Consider the following 16001-nt stretch of genomic DNA (forward strand, 5'->3'; position numbering starts at 1 on the left):
ATTTTATTTGATACATGAGTGGGTATCTCCCTTTCTGTTATGTTTCTAGTTGGTTTTGCCAGTGTGGAAGAATGCTAAGTTTTTAAGTGGACGGCTCTGACCATGTGCGGGTTCCTTTCGGTTTTTTTCTATAAATGCTGACGTTGTCTTAAATGTGACCGCTGGTAGTTTTTGCTCTCCCCTTCCAATTATTTCGTGTTTCATCTCTTCTCATCCCACTGCACGTGCCGGGACTTCCAGTGTGGTGTCGGACCTCGGCAGCATGACAGGCATCCGTGCTGTGTCTCCGGGCTCATGAGGAATACATTTAAAAGCTCCTCACCTAAGGGCGGCATTTGCTGGAGGTTTTATTCTGCAGCGCTGATCCCGTTAAGGACATTCCCTTCAGTTTCTTGTTTGGGTTTTAAAAAATAGATGTTAAATTCTATTAAATGCTCTTGTCAACCCGTTGAAGTGATTGTTGGCGTTTCTGGGCTGAATCCTACGCTCTGTAAGAGTATTTCTCAAGTCCCGCCTTCTAAATATTGACTCACTTCATCCACGTGCCCGTTCCGTAAGTGAGGCACTACTGACTGTCCCTTTCGTAGGTGAGACAGTGTAGGCAGAGAGGGGCTAAGTGACTTGGCCAAGGTCACACCTCTAGCCTGGCCCAACGCTAGCGTTTGTAGGGATGGTGGGGAGGGGTGCGATGCAAATGGGTACTCAATACACCAGTGTTTAAAGTTATAAAACAAGCTAGCAAACTGTTAAATGAGATATATATTTTTTTCTGTTACCTGAAAAATATACCCTGATAAAGACTGAATATCCAGATGACCGAGTTTAATTATTGTTGCACATTTTGGTATGCTGTTGATAAGTCTGGTGAGCAAGCAAGTTCAACATAACTCACAAATTACTTGTCTGTCCAATTAAACTTACTTTTCTTGTCTCCAGCTCAATCAGATGACTATATTTTGTTGTAATCAAGGCTTTCACATGTTCTATTAATAGTGATAGGAAAGATTAACAAATAAAGCATAATTATGTTCAAAGTACACAAAATTAAACTTTTATTAACTATAAATTAAATTAACGTCAAAATAATTTAAGTTATCACAAAGGTTTTCATTGAAAATGCAAAAATAATCTGCTAAAATGAAGAGGCAAAATATGACTCAATAAGATTTTTAAATTCAAAATTCTCCAGAGCTTAAATTTATCTGCCCTTTGAAAATATAACTCGAGCGTGCACCAGCCATGTAGCTGCCAACAGAAATAATTGGTGCCCTGTTCTTACCCTCCTCACGTCTGGATCCGGGCTCATGCAAGTGTCAGAGTCACACGGATGGTTCAGTGTTTCAAAATGTCCCAGAGTGGCCACGTGTGACCTCTGTGATGGCCGTTCTGAACCAGCTCGTTCGTGGGCCCCTCCCCTGCCCCAGGCTGGGGCCCGAAGGGCAGCCGGGAAGTGGGTGGCCCGCACTCCGGGAAATGCCGCTTCCTTCTGGGGGATCTATGGCAGGGGAGCTGAAAGGGAGGGCCGACAGTTTGGTTAGGTTGTCTTTTCTCTCACAACGTGCTTTTGCCGCCATTCAGGTCCTCCCTGTGACCCAAGGCCGTGTGCTTCTGGCGTGTGTGGCCCAGATGATGCGTTTCCATGGCATCTGGACGCAGGAGGGGCCTCCTGTGTCTAGGGCCGGAGCAAGGCCTTCTGGGAGTGTTTCTTGGGAGGCAGAACATGTTGGTCACGAGAGTGATGTTGAGTTAGGTGTTGTGTTGGCACTGAGTACCAGAGGATGTGTGTGTGTGTGTGTGTGTGTATGTATTTATCATATGTGGCCCAGGGCTGGGTCCCCTCTTACCTGGGTGTAGGGAGTCACTACAGTAAGGAGTAAGGAAGAATTGGGAATTGGGACTTGAACCCAGGCTGACTCCAGGCCACGCCATTGATTGTGACACCGGGCTGCCTCTTGACCAGACTGATTAAAAACGACTCTTACGCTCGGTGAGCCGATCCTGTGTTTCGGATTTTTGCAAATACGTTCATGAGTAAAATAGGCCTACAATCTCCTTTGCATATACTGTGCCATGTAATGGTGGGATCCAGCTCGAACTGGCCTCACAAAATGAGTTTGGTGCCTTTCCTTTTTCCTATTTTCTATCAACTGGGATGAAACAATTAGGTCGAACTCTCCTGTACAGCTATCTGGGGTCTGGCCCTTTGGGCGGGGCTATCTTTGATTGTAATTTATTTACTGGCTTGCTCAATTTTCATGTTTCTTTTCTTTTTTTTTAAACTAATGTTGACGGTTTTATATTTTTCTGGAAACTTTTGTTTGTTTTCAAATTTGGGACCCGACTATGGGGTGACCTGGGGGAGAAGGAAGGTCACGATGCGGTCTTCCGGCTGTCTCCTCTGGCGGGGCCTGGTCATCTTGTCCTTCGGCCGCTGTTTCCCCATGGGCAGCCCCGCCACCATTCAGTCCGTCTCCTAGTGGCCTCCCCTAGTGGCTTCCGCGTCCACGTCCCTCTTCCTCTTATGGCTGCGGCAGGATGGGGTCTGGGAGAGGGCGGCTCGGAGTGGCCGGGAGCCGTGGATCAGCAGCCAGAGTTCATTCTCAGTCTCGTCAGGACCATGCTGCGTTGCTGTCTCGTGTGAGAGCTGCTGGTGGCTGGAAGTGTGCAGAGACTTCCCAGTGCGTCAGCCCGCGGGAAGGAGTCCTGCAAACCGTCAGTGATGGCTGGGAGCGATGGCGTCTGCAGAGGGCGGGGGGCAGCGTGGGCTGCACCTGTTGTTTCCAAATTAAATCATCCGCTCAGCTGAAAGTTCCTGTAATTTGAGATGAGATGAGATGAGAGAAAGAATGTGAGAGTGGAAGTTTAAAGTGTTGCCACATTCTAGCAATATGCCATATGCCACTGGGCAATTTATTTTTCTGAGCCTCGGTGTTCTTATCTGTAAATTGGAAAATTGGATGTAATACTTCAAAGGGTACTTGAAAGGCCTAGGCGAAATAGTATATACATAGCCTAAGGATTCGGTGTCACGAGGAATCTAGCCTATCCAAAGTGACTTGAACAAAGCAAGGAAACTGACCAACTTGAAAAACTGAAAACCCCAGAGGCAAGGCTGGCTTCAGGAGCAGTTTGATCCAGAAGTCCCTGATGCCAGACCCTACCCCTGTGTCTCTGGGACATTCTTGGCTCTGCCCTTCTCCAGGGGCCTGCTTCGTCCTCAGACAGTGGCCATGTCACAGGAAGGGCTGTGGCCATTTCAGACCTGACATCTGCATGCTAAGTGACAGAAAATGGTTCTTGGAGGGGCCTCCTGTGATAAGGGGAACAAGGTTTTCTTAAAGGTTTTATTTATTTATTTTTTAGAGAGGGGAACGGAGGGAGAAAGAAGGGGAGAGAAACATCAATGTGTGATTGCCTCTCATGTGCACCCTACTGGGGACCTGGCCCACAACCCGGGCATGTGCCCTGACTGGGAATTAAACTGGTGACCTTTTGGTTTGGAGGCCGGCGCTCAACTACTGAGCCACACCAGCCAGGGTAGAAAAAAGGTTTTTTACCAGAAGTCCTGAGTTAATGTCACCTCATCTCCATCGGCTTAAACTGGGTCACATGTTTCTCCTTGAATCAGTCACTATGGTCGGAGAGTGGGGATGAGCCCACTGAATTAAGCCTATTGGGAGTCACCCCTGAGCTGAGAGTTGAATAAACCCCATCCCAGCCACAGGTGGACCTGGGGGAAGGAAAAGTCCAAAGCAGGGTCTGGGGGCTGCTGCCTGGGAGGGTGACGGGGTACAGGGGTGGGCAGCAAAGGGCTGCCCTTGGTGCCCTCATCCAGCTGCCTCCTAACTGGTCTCCCTGCTCCCACTGTTGCCCCACCATCTGTCCTCTCCCGGGAGGGACAGACCCCTCTCAGGAACGTTCAATGGCACCATCTTTCTAGGGGACAGATACAGAGTCTGTATGATTTCCTGAGAGGGCCCAAGATGCTCTGCCCCCTGTGCTCCCCACTGCTGTCCCGCTGAAACACCCACCCCTCTGGGCGACTCCCAGGCGCTAGGTACACCCACACCTCAGGGCCTTTGCACGTGCTGAGGCGTCTGCCTGGAGCGCTCTTCCCCAGACAGCTGTGTGCTTTGGGTCCACACTGCTCTTTCATCTTGGTCAAAGGGCACCTCCTCAGAGAGGCCTTTTCTGCTCAGCCCGACTGCAATAGGAAGTCTTTCTTCTCCCAGAATTTGTATAATCCCTGTCTCTTTCCCTCCCTCCCTCCCTCCCTCCCTTCTTTCCTTCCTTCCTTCCTTCCTTCCTTCCTTCCTTCCTTCCTTCCTAGCCAAATATGTTTTCTACCCCCCACCCCACCCCCGACACACCAATGACAGCTCCATGGTCATCCTGTTCTCGGCTGCACCTGCAGAGTCCAGCACACTGCCTGGCACATAGTACGTGCTCAATAAATATTTGTTGACGATTGTAGCTCAAACTGCGCCACTTGTTCCTAACAGCCCAGTGAGGGCTCCTCTGCTGTCACTTGCCTGCCTTCCCTTGTCCCAGGGCAGGAGGTCCCAGGGACCAGATGTCACCTACCCTGATGATCTGTGATGTGCAGCCTGGACACTGGTGTGTCCACTGTGATCCTGGGAGGCAGCCGGTTAAAGGCATGGCTTCCCCCTTCCTCCTTGTTCACCTTACTCTGGGCTGCCAGGATCTTATTAGCCCTATTTACACGGCTGGGATGTCGAGCGATTAATTTTTAATGGCTTGGTTTATTGCATGTTTGAATGGTTTATTGAGTAATTCCCACATTTAAGTGATTAATTCCCAGAGTTCAGAACGACTGGTTAGTTTTACATTAATCAGGGTTTCTGAATGCCAGGAGACAATCAATCAATCCTTCCTGCCAGGGAGAGTAATGTTAAAATACCTCGAGGGCCAATGAGGGTAAGAACAGGAGTAATTAAAACCCTGTCTTCCCCTCGTGCAGACTTGAAGGCTCTCACTCTCTTCTGCCCGGCAACCCCGTCCCTAATGAAGGCGCTCCTTGAGCCCAGATGTTCCCTGGAACGATCAGCTCCACCTCTCTGCTTGGCCCTCTGTGTAATGAGGTTCAGCCCATCTGTCCCTGGGAGGTGGGGTCCCAGGGAGGGGACTCGGGAGCCCGTGGGGTCTGTCGCACAGTCCCTGGCCCTGGTCCTTCCCGGCGTGGTTCCTGATTGGCAGGGAGGCTGGGCCATGTCTGGCTTTGGGATAAAACGTCCAGGTTCACCTGGTGGACAAAGCTCGGTCTCCCTGACAGAGGGCGTGGGGAGGGAGTTTGGAAGGGGGCTCTGTGCCGGGGGCTTTGCCTCCGGACCCCACCCCAGAGCCCTTGTGGCCTGGTCAGCTTCGGGCAGGAAGGAGACGTGAGCTGCCTTGACCCCTGGATGGGTTTCCGACCGCTGCCATGGCGGAGGACCACAACCCTGGAGGCTTAAAACAGCAGTTGCTGTCTTGCAGTCCCGGACCCAGAAGCACAAAACGCGGCTCCCTGGGCTAAAACTGAGCTGCCATCAGGGCTGGGTTCCTTTGGAGGCTCGAGGGAGGGACCCATTTCTTTGCCTTTCTCTAGCACCTAGAGGCCAACCACATTCCTTGGCAGGTCACCCCTTCCTCCGTCTTCAGAGTCGTCAGTGTCGTTGCATCTTGAGTCTTCGTCTGACTCTGTGACCTTCTGCCTCCCCTTCCGCATTGAAAGGAGCCTCGTGACTCCACTGGGCTCACCTGGGTATTCCGGGACACTCTCCCTAGCCCAAGGCCAGGGGACCTGACATGTTTGTAGGTTCCCGAGTTGGGAAGCAGACCTCTCTGTGCTGTGCTGATGGGATGAGAAGCGAAGTGGCTGCCTGGTAGAGGCACAGACTCTGGGGCCAGAGAATCTGTTTGAATCCTGGCCCAGCCTCTCGGGGGCTGTGGGAGGCTGCGCTGCAGGTTCCTGGCATACACAGCTGAGGCCGGTGCTACTGCATGCCTGCCACCAGAGTGGCTGTGCTGGCGAAAGGCGGACCGGAGAGCCGGCGGGGCGCCTGGAGCGTCGGAGGCACGCTCAGTGCCGTCAGCAGCAAGAAAGGGCCGATATCCGTGAACTGGGATGCAAACCGGAACGGCATGTCCTGCCTCAGAGGGATTCCCCGAGGATGTAGGTGCAAGTGCTGAGTAAGTGGGGCGTTCCCTGCACAGTGTTTATAACCACAGAGCAATTCACAGGGGCCCCAGATGGAGGCTCCACGGACAAACCCCGGAGCGTCCCGTGTGTGTGTGTGCAGGCACCCTGCGGACTGCGACAGGGAGCGACAGCCCCGGAAGGGAGAGAAGACCCCAGGCAGGCAACTAATGGGAGCCGACGGCAGTGAGGGGCTCTGCAGCCTAACAAGAGCTGACATGTCATGTCTCTGCACCCTGTCTCCTTCAAATGACACCGCCAGTCCCTCGAGCACCCACGAAGGGTGGTTATTCTCATCTGAGACTGAGGCTTAGAGAACTGAGATGCTGCACCATGTGGTTAATCACGGTGGTGGTTACCAGCTTGGACTCTGGAAACCCACAGGCGTGGGTTTGAATCCCGACTGCCCTTAGACTGGGCGTCTTTGAGCCCATTCCTTCTCTCCCGAAATTTAATCGCCTCGTCCGTAACCAGAGATGGCGCTACGCCCTTGTCCTTGGGCTCGTGTGCAGATTCAATGAGATACTACGTGGGGAAGCTATCTGGTGTTAGAAGCTTTCTGGAGCGATGCTTAATTTGGGTCCTAAACACCTGACAATGTCGTAGACGGGAGTTTCTGGCAGCCGAGAGATGTCGAGAAGGACGAATTTCTCAAGAGGCAAATACCCCGCATGGCTCCAGCTGTAGGGGCGTGGAGAGGAGAGGCAGGTGAAGCCAGCCAGGGCCGGAGCCCGGTGCCCACCCACATGCAGCTGAGTTTAGACGTCGCTGTGTTGGCAGTGGGAGCCGGGGACGGGATCTGAGCAGGAGCGTAACCAGCAGCCTCCAGGAGAAACGAGTATTTTAGGGACACAGACAAGCAGTCCATATGGGACCGTCACGCTGCCAGCAAATCAGTGTGTTTTAAAAAAATTTATTCATTCAACACAAATCGATTTAACAAAAATATGCCAGTTCTGGGATGGGACTATGGGGACGAAAGACAAATACCTGCCCGCCCTGGAGCCCGCATTCAGGTGGCACTTGGAGGGACGCAGACAAGAAGCCAGAAGTCACACGCCACAGTTATGTGTTGGGTCAGCGCTGCGGAAAGAATAAAAGTTGCTGAGACACAGGCTGAGAGTCCAGTGGGTGGGCAGGGAGGACTTCTCAGGGCTGCGGGGGGGTGGTGACCCTCGCGCTGAGGCTGGAGTGATGAGAGGCAGCCGGCACCTGGTGGAGCGAGGACAGGAGCTCAGACAGAAGGTGACGCCACGCCAGGCCCCTGGGAAGGAAGGAGCAGGCTGTGTGTGGTTCAGGAATGGAAGGGTCAGTGGTCAGTGGGCCCGGAGCTCCGTGAACTCGGGTAGAGGGGGACGTAGGGGGTGGGAGATGGTGGAAGATGATTCTGGAGAAGTAAGGAAAGGTAACAGTGTCAAATCCAGATCGAACTGGGGTTTGTTCTGGTTTTATTCAACTCTTTTCTCTGCTGGATGATTCCCACCAACACGCAACCTGAACATATTACTTCTCATCTTATGAAAGAAAAACACAAAGCAAAACAACACCCCTCCCCTCCCGGGCTGCCATCTCTCTCTCTCCCTGCATCTTCTGTTGTATTTCTCTGCTTCCTTTCACAGAGAACTCATCAAAATTTCCTGTGCTCCCTGTTTCCAATTTCTCTGCACCCGCGTTTTCTTTTAAAAACCTTTTAATTTTAAGAACTGTTCATATTTAGAGGCGGAACAAAAATGGTTCAACACGCTCTCCTATATGCAGGGTTATTATCTCTCGACCATACTTGCTTTGAGACTTTTTTTCTCTATGTACACGCTGTTTCCTTTCCGATCTACTTGAAAGTAAATTGCATGACACTTTGCCTGTAAATACTTATTCAAGGGTGTTCTCTTTCAAATCCATAATGTAGTGATCAAATGCGGGAAATGTAACACTGAAAATATAACCCGTATTCAAATTTCACCAACAGTTCCCCAAATGTTCTTCTTTTAAAAAATTCACTGACGATTTTGTATGCAGCACGAGGCGCACCCCTTTGGGTGTGTAGTTCCCGATTTTGACAAATACACATGGTCATGTCATCACTATTACAATCTAGGCACAACACGGTCCCATCACGTCCACTCCCGTCCCCAGCGCCCCGGCGTCCTCAGCCCTTCCCACCCGCCCCTGCCTTGGCAACCGCGGATCCGTGTTCTGTCCTCAGAGGTCTGCCTTTGCCAGGACGCTGGTTAAACGGAAGCAGGCCTCTGCAGGTCTGGCTGCTCCGTCTGAGCGTGCTGACTTTGGAAGCCGTTCATGTCACGGCGCACCTCCGTCGCTTCTCCCCTTTCACTGCTGAGCTGGGCACTGTCCTGTGGGTGTGCCACGGTCTGTCCATTTGCCTGTGGGACATTCTAGGTCGTTGCCAGTTTGGGGCAATCGGCATGGATTTTTACATTGGTGTAAAGGCTTTTGTGTGAACATAAGTTTGTTTGTTTTTTTAAGATTTTATTTATTTTTAGAGAGGGAAGGGAGGGAGAAAGAGAAAGAGAGAGAGAGAGAAACATCAATGTGCGGTTGCTGGGGGTCATGGTCTGCAACCCAGGCATGTGCCCTGACTGGGAATCGAACCTGCGATGCTTTGGTTCGCAGCCCGTGCTCAATCCACTGAGCTATGCCAGCCAAGGCTCAAAAGTCACTTTTTATAGTGTGTAGCTGTGAGAGTTTCAACAAATGCTTCCAGCTGTGCGTCCACCTCCATGAGCAGAATACAAGCCAAGTTTTGACCCCCTCCCCCATATTCTGCCATGACCCCAGGGGTCAGCTCCTCTCCCCACCTGCTGCTGCTGGGAGCCATTGGTCTGTTTTCTGTCTTCCTTGTCCTGCCTTTTCCAGAATGTGCTATGAGTGGAGTCATATCGTCTGTAGCCTTTTGAGTCTGGCTGCTCTCACTCAGCTTTAATGCATTTGAGATTTACTCGTGTGACTGTGTTATTCGGTCTTTTTTATAGCCCAGCGTCATTCCACTGAATGGAGATTTGCTTACCCATTAGCCAGCTGAGGGATATTTAGGTCGTTTCTGGGTTTTGGTGATTATGACTAAAGCTACTATATATGTATACATAAAGATCTTTGTGTGGATATAAGTTTTCATTTTTCCTGGGTAAATACCTTGGAGTGCAGAAACTAGGTCATGCCATCGGTACATCTAACTTTCTGAGACGCTGCTGTGCTGTTTCCGAAGCGGCCGTGCCCCGCTGCGGCACAGCCCCTGGCGTCGGAGGGCCCCCGTGCCTCCCCCTCGCGTCCCGCCTTCCCTGGAGCCGTTCTCGTAAGTGTGCGGTAGTGCCTCACTGTGGTTTTTTAGTTTCTGCGTTCCTAAAAGCTATTGGTGTTGGGTATCTTCTCGTGTGTTTGTCATCCTACATCTTCTTTTCCAGAGTGTTGAAATCTTTCTCCCATTTAAAAAACGGAGGTGCTTTTCTTATCGTTGGGTTTTGTGAGCTCTTTGTGTTTTGGGGGATACAGGGTCTTCGTCAGATGTGGGATGTGGACGTACTTCCTCCTGGTCCAAGGCTCACCTTTCTATTCTCTCAACAGGGTCTTTTGAACAGCAAAAGTCCTCAGGTTTGATGAACACCAATCCATCAATTTCGCTCGCTCATGTATCAGGTTATTGATGTTACATCTGAGAAAATTTTACCTTACCTAAGGTTATAATGATTTTCTCCTGTTTTGTAAAAAAAAATGCTTTTTAGTTTTAGGTTTTACAAATGGTTCATTTTGACTTAGTTATTTATAAGGTGTGAGGTGTTCCATACCTGAAAGTTCATTTTCTTTCTTTCTTTCTTTCTTTCTCTCTCTGTCTCTTTCTTTTTTCTCTTTCTCTCTTTCTCTTTCCTTTCTCTCTTTCTCTGTTTCTTTCTTTCTTTCTCTCTCTTTCTTTCTCTCTTTCTCTTTCTCTCTTTCTTTCTCGCTTTCCCTTTCTTTCTTCCTCCCTCCCTCCCTCCCTCCCTCTTTCTTTCCTTCCTTCCTTCCTTCCTTCCTTCCTTCCTTCCTTCCTTCTTTCTTTCTTTCTTTCTTTCTTTCTTTCTTTTCCTCCTTCCCTCCCTCCCTCTCTCCTTCCCTCCCTCCCTTCCCCCCCCCCCCCTCCCTCCCTCCCTCCCTCCCTCCCTCCCTTCCTTCCTTCCTTCCTTCCTTCCGCTCTCTCTCTCTCTCCCTCTCCTCCCTCTCTCTTTCTTTCTAGCATATGGTTATCCGATCACTCCCTCTTATTGGCTGTAAAGCCTGTTCTTCTTCCATGTTATTGTCTAGCATGTTGTCAAAGACCAGTTCACCTTTTCTGTGGGGGTTGGTTTCTCCGTAGATCTATGCGACGACATCTCGTCACCTGCGCTGTAGTTTTACGGTGAGCCTGGAAATCAGGCAATGCCCATGCCTACTTTTTCAGCATGGAGGTATGATCCTCCCCCGTCACAGGTGAGGAAACTGACCGAATCGTGGTGAGATGCCTCACTCACAATTATCGGCTCAGCCCATCCTCAAAACCTACATCGTCTCATGCCTCACCCGATGCTCAGAGTGGCCTTTGGAGCCAGATTTGTGTTGACCTCTCAGCTCTGTTTTTAGTGCTAGCATGCCTCAGTTTCCCCCTCTGTAAAATGGTCGTAACAAGGCTACCTGCTTTACAGGTTGTGGTGAGGGTTGCATGAGTATCAGATCAGAATGTACAGAGTGGCTGGTGTTGGACCATTTTTGGATGGATACGGATGGTAATTTTCCATCATTCAACCTAATGTGCAAAATGTCCCTCCTAGTACTAGAGAGAGAGCATGGACTTCAGAGATGGCAGCCACAGCTGTCACTGCTGTCATCATTGCCATTGTCACTGCAATTGCTCCTACACTATTGCTGTTGAAGGTAATCATTGTTGCATTACTGGTGGCCCCTGAGGCTGATGGGTCATGTTCCGTGTGTCCCCAACCACCACCAAGTACTCCCTGGGTGACAAACTTCTTGCCGGACCTGCAAAGGGCAATAGGGCCCGTCCTCTGCTGTTGTGAAGCGGACGTGCCCTCCTGGTGTCACAGACAAGGGTTCTCAGACAGGCTGGCTAGGTGGCCCTTGTAGGATGATTGGGAGTTTGGGATGGGAAGAACATTCCAGGTGCAAGTGACAGCTTGTGCAAATGCTTGGAAGGGGGAACGGGCAGGCTTTTGGGGATCCTGAGGTTTGATGTGGGGCGGAGAGTGGGATGCCTCTCACAGTGGCCCAGAATGGGTTCACAGAGAACCCTCATCCTTTCTTTCCACAGGTGGCCAAACCACCCTTGAGAAGCCGAGTTCAAAAGACCCCTCCCCTTTATTCCCCTGCCTCTGCCATGACTGCAAGGACCATCGTCATTGACCACGGGTCTGGCTATGTGAAGTCAGGCTTCTCTGGCTGGAATGAGCCCCAGCTGGTCCACCCGAACATCGTGAACTACAGGCCGTGCAGGGAGAATCCTGGCCCCAGCTCCGCCCGGCGGGTGGTGGGTCTCGGCATCGATATCTTCCATCCTGACACCTTTAGCTACCCCATCCAGCGTGGCCATATCCTCAACTGGGAGGGCGTGGAGCACATATGGTCCTTTGTCATGGAGAGCCACCAAAAGGGATGTGAGGGCTCCCCTGTATTGGTCACTGAGTCCCCCTTGAGGAAGCCTGTGGACCGAAAGAAGACCCTGGAGGTAAGTCCTTCTGGGGGCTGCCATGACCAAGGAGCGAGGAGCAGCTGGCCCTCTGTGCTTGGACACGATCGGCCGTCAGGATGTCAGGCTTCTTTCTTAGTCATTTGCCCCACGAATGTTTCCTGAGTACCTCCCGGTGCCTGGCCCTGGGCACGGGGACTCACATAGGCTCCTGCCACAGCTAGAGACGCAGCAGGAAGAATGTTCTCGCAAGGGTGTTCCTGGGAGACCCCAGACATTCAGTCCTGTTCACAGATCAGATTCTGGCCCTCCAAGAGCTTACCTTCTGGGGAAGACTTGACTGTGAATAAGGGAACAAAAAAGGATTCCGCATAGTGGTCAGTTCCAGAGACAAAATGGAGTGGGACGATAGCTCGCTGGTGCAGCTGGATCCCGGTGCAAGAGGGACACAGGAAGGTGAGGTTGGCAGGGGCCAGAGCTGGCAGGCTTGGTAGGCTGAGGAAAGCGCTTGGATTTTACTTTAAATCAAGGGTTGACCAACTACAGCCATTGTGCCAAATGTGGCCCCGCATCTGTTTTTATAAATAAAGTTTTATTGGAACGCAACCACGCCCACTCATTTACATACCATCTACAGCTGCTTTTACTACAACAGCAGAGTGGAGTGGTTGTGTCAGCGATTGTGGAGTGCATAAAATATTTATTTTTGTAGGTTTGCTAGGTAATATACACGGTGCCTAGTTAGACTGGGATTTCAGAGAAACAAGGACAGATGTTTTCGTATAATGAAGTATGTCCCAGGTATTGCTCAAGACATACTTATACTAAATCATTACTTGTTGTCTATCTGAAATTCAAATTTAACTGGGTATTCTGCATTTTCATTGGCTACGTCGGGCAACCTGACGCTCTAGCCCTTTACAGAAAATGCTTCCCAACTGCTGCTCCAATGAGTAGGAAGCTCCTGAGGAGTTTTAATGGAGGAGTCACACGTGATTTTCTCTTTGAAAAAGGGGACGTTGGCTGCTATTTGGAAAGCGGATGGTTGGTGGGGGGGGGGGGCGGCGGCGATGATGCTCTGACTGTGGGAATGGAGGGAGCTCTCTCCCGTGCAGGGGAGAAGATAGGGCTCCAGGGCCCGAAGAGGTGGGGAGGCGGCCACAGGCCACCGAAAAGTGGACTGTGATAGCCTTCCTGCATCTGTAGTGTCAGCAGCTTGGGGGGTGCACCCAGAGCTGGGCAAGTGGGGAGCTGTGCGGGAGTGCCATAAAAATCCAGGGGCGATGGGCAGGGGGAGAAGATCAGCCAAGGGACTCTGCCCACTGCTAAAGTGTTGGCTTGATGTTCGAAGTTTGGAGCAAAAGAACAACAACAAACAAGTAGGTCTTCACTTCCCAGGAGGCGAGGGCATGATCTTTACACCCCCACTTTCTGGGAGGCGGTGTCATGGATATGCTGCACTTCTTTCTTTTCTAATTATCTCTTCTTCCCTCTTCTGAAGAAATAGTTTCAGCTGCACCGCTGGCCCTCGGCCGTGGCCCCCACCCCTTCCCCCCATGTTCCCATAATCCTCAGCACCACTTCTGGCAGCCTGGTGGCCGTTCCCACCCCTCCACGCCACCGTCAACAAGCTCCTGAGGGCAATTCGAATCTGATCCTCTAGAGCCCCTCCCTGATCACCTTAGGGCAGGTGGGGGGAGCTCCGGGGGGTGGGGAGGCCTGGGCCCACAGTTCTAAGGGCCCACATCAGCGCCAACATCCGTTTTGAGAGCTGGGCACGGCACGGTGTTAGGTGAAACGGAAACGGATCCCGGCCCTTGTCCGAGGAAAACACCCTGCCTGACTGTCTTCTCTCTTCTTGCAGATCATGTTTGAGTCGCTGTGTGTCCCGTCCCTACTCCTGGCTGACCAGCTGGAGATGTCCCTGTACGCCTCTGGCCTCCTGACGGGCACGGTGTTCGATTCTGGCTTTGGCCTCACCCGAGTGCAGCCTTTCCACCTGGGCCAGCCCTTGTGGGAGGGCCGTAAGGTGGTGGAGTTCGCCGGCCAGGACCTCTCCACCTACCTCAAACAGACCCTCTTTCCAGAAGGGTCTGACGTACCCACAGTGTTTCAGATGCAGATGGCAGACACGATTCAGATGAACCAATGCTACACGCCACAGAATCTTGGGGACGCAATAGACTTCCTTCAGAACCTGCCGCCTGGCTCTGATGAACAAAATACCTATCGGCTCCCGGACGGTACCTCCGTGGAGCTTACCCCCATGCAGCGCCTGGCCCCCGAGATGTTCTTCAGCCCCGAGATGTTCGACCTGAAGTCGCCCAGCCTCTCTCAGGTTCTCGTGGATTCCATCAAGACGTGCGAGGACTCCCTGCAGCCCCGGCTCCTCTCCCACGTGATAGCCTGCGGGGGGAACACCATGTACAGCGGCTTCGGCGAGCGCCTGGAGCAGGAGTTGGCCAGACTTCATCCCTCTGGCTTCACGGCCTCGGTGTGTGTCAATTCCAAAAGAAAATGTAGTGTGTGGCTGGGAGCATCTATTGTGGCTCATCTGTCGACTTACAAGTCTGAGTGGATAACCAAGGTGGAGTACGACGAGAGCTAGAGGCTGTGTGACCCGTCGGCTTGTGCGGAGGACCTGGCTCTCGCCAGATGGACATGGGTGGGTTCGTTTCAGTGAGAGGGTCTGGGCAGGGGTGGGGTTACCTAGCGCTGGAATTCTGAACTCGTGGAGGACTTTTTAAGTGTTGGGGTTTTATCTTGTTTCAAGAATGGGAGCCAACCCATGGGAGGACAGGGTGTCATCCCTGGACACCCTCCAGGGGACAGTTTTTCCAGGGGTGGTGTGTTATTAGGAGGGGAGTGGCCAGCTGCCAGATCTCCCTACCTAATAGCCACTTACTGTTCACTGGCATCTCACTTGGGTTGTCCATTCTTTTAGGAGAGCAGGTTTTAACTGGGGCAAGAGAGGGTTCTTACTGAGTAGGGCAGTGGGAGGGTAAGGCTGGGGAGAGCTGAAGTTTCTAGTCCTCCACACTCCGGCCAGGGAAGAATGCCCTTCCTGCGTGGCAGGGGTCTTGTTTTATATATGCAAATAAACCACTTGTTTGGAGCAAGAGCTGCCTTCTGTGATGAATGGGGGCAGTGTGGGCAGTTCCTTGGGGAGACCTAGGGCCCGTGAGTACATGAGAACTAGCATGAGGCCTGGGTAGCTGTTGAACTTGGGGCCTGTGGACAGTGGTGACCGCTGAGCAGGATGGGTAAGGGCCCAGAGCCTCCTGCTCTTCCGCAGCCACGCTCTTTCTCTCCGTTCACCCCAGATGTCCCAACATTCTGTTCAAGTCCGAGTTCCTATCAGTAATATTGGATAAACAGCTAAGAATGTACCACGTGACGGGTTCTGCGCCGGGCATGGGGGGCGTGGAGGTGAAAAAGGGGCAGGACATTTCTGGTTCTAAGAGATTACCACCTACTGTGGGGACTCGGGCACATGTAAGTCACTATGTTTTTGATGATGAAGGATGACATAAATCAAATGTAGCACAGTCATGGGATCTGGGGGATGGCAGGGATGCCTAGTTTCGATGAGGTCGGCTGAGACCACTGGAGACTGTCGGGGACTGTGCCCTGCTGCGTTCCTCGGCACACTGGGAGGTTACACTTCCCAGCCCCCTGGCAGTTAGGCAGGACCATGTGACCATACCAGAAGTGCTGGCCAGTTCGTGTGCACCCGACCCTTAAAATAGCGCTATCTGCCTGCGGGATTTGGGGGATCCCATGGGGGGGAGGGACGGTAGAGCTGCAGATGGAAGGAGCCTGTATGACTGGGTGGGACAGAGCCCCTGCCCCCACCTGCACTGCTCTGGGGTGTGAGGAGTGGTCTGTGATGGTCAGCCACTGAGATGCGCGGGTTGCTTGTTACAGCAGCTGTGTTGCTTACTCTGACTAATACAGAGAAAGGAGTCATACGTACTATTTATTTAACAGATATTTTTCTGGTAAGGGGCAAAAGTGGGGTTCAAATCCAGACTGGGCCACTGTCTTTGATATAACCACTGAGTTATATCATTGCTTCTGAAGGGAGCTCTTGGTTCCAATGTTGGGAACTGGACTACAGTAACAGCGGGTCGAGGA

The 16001-nt window shown here is 51.8% G+C and overlaps 1 protein-coding gene across 1 annotated transcript; it reads left to right on the forward strand.

The window, feature by feature from the left end:
• Positions 1-11555: 11555 nt before the first annotated feature.
• Positions 11556-14496, forward strand: ACTL8 (actin like 8). The gene is made up of 2 exons (XM_028512600.2): positions 11556-11903; positions 13729-14496. Exons 1-2 carry the CDS (start codon positions 11556-11558, stop codon positions 14470-14472), a joined length of 1092 nt encoding a protein of 363 aa, XP_028368401.1. The 3' UTR covers positions 14473-14496.
• Positions 14497-16001: the final 1505 nt, after the last annotated feature.

The sequence above is a fragment of the Phyllostomus discolor genome, chromosome 5 (genome assembly GCF_004126475.2).
Source record: "Phyllostomus discolor isolate MPI-MPIP mPhyDis1 chromosome 5, mPhyDis1.pri.v3, whole genome shotgun sequence".
Classification (NCBI taxonomy): Eukaryota; Metazoa; Chordata; class Mammalia; order Chiroptera; family Phyllostomidae; genus Phyllostomus; species Phyllostomus discolor.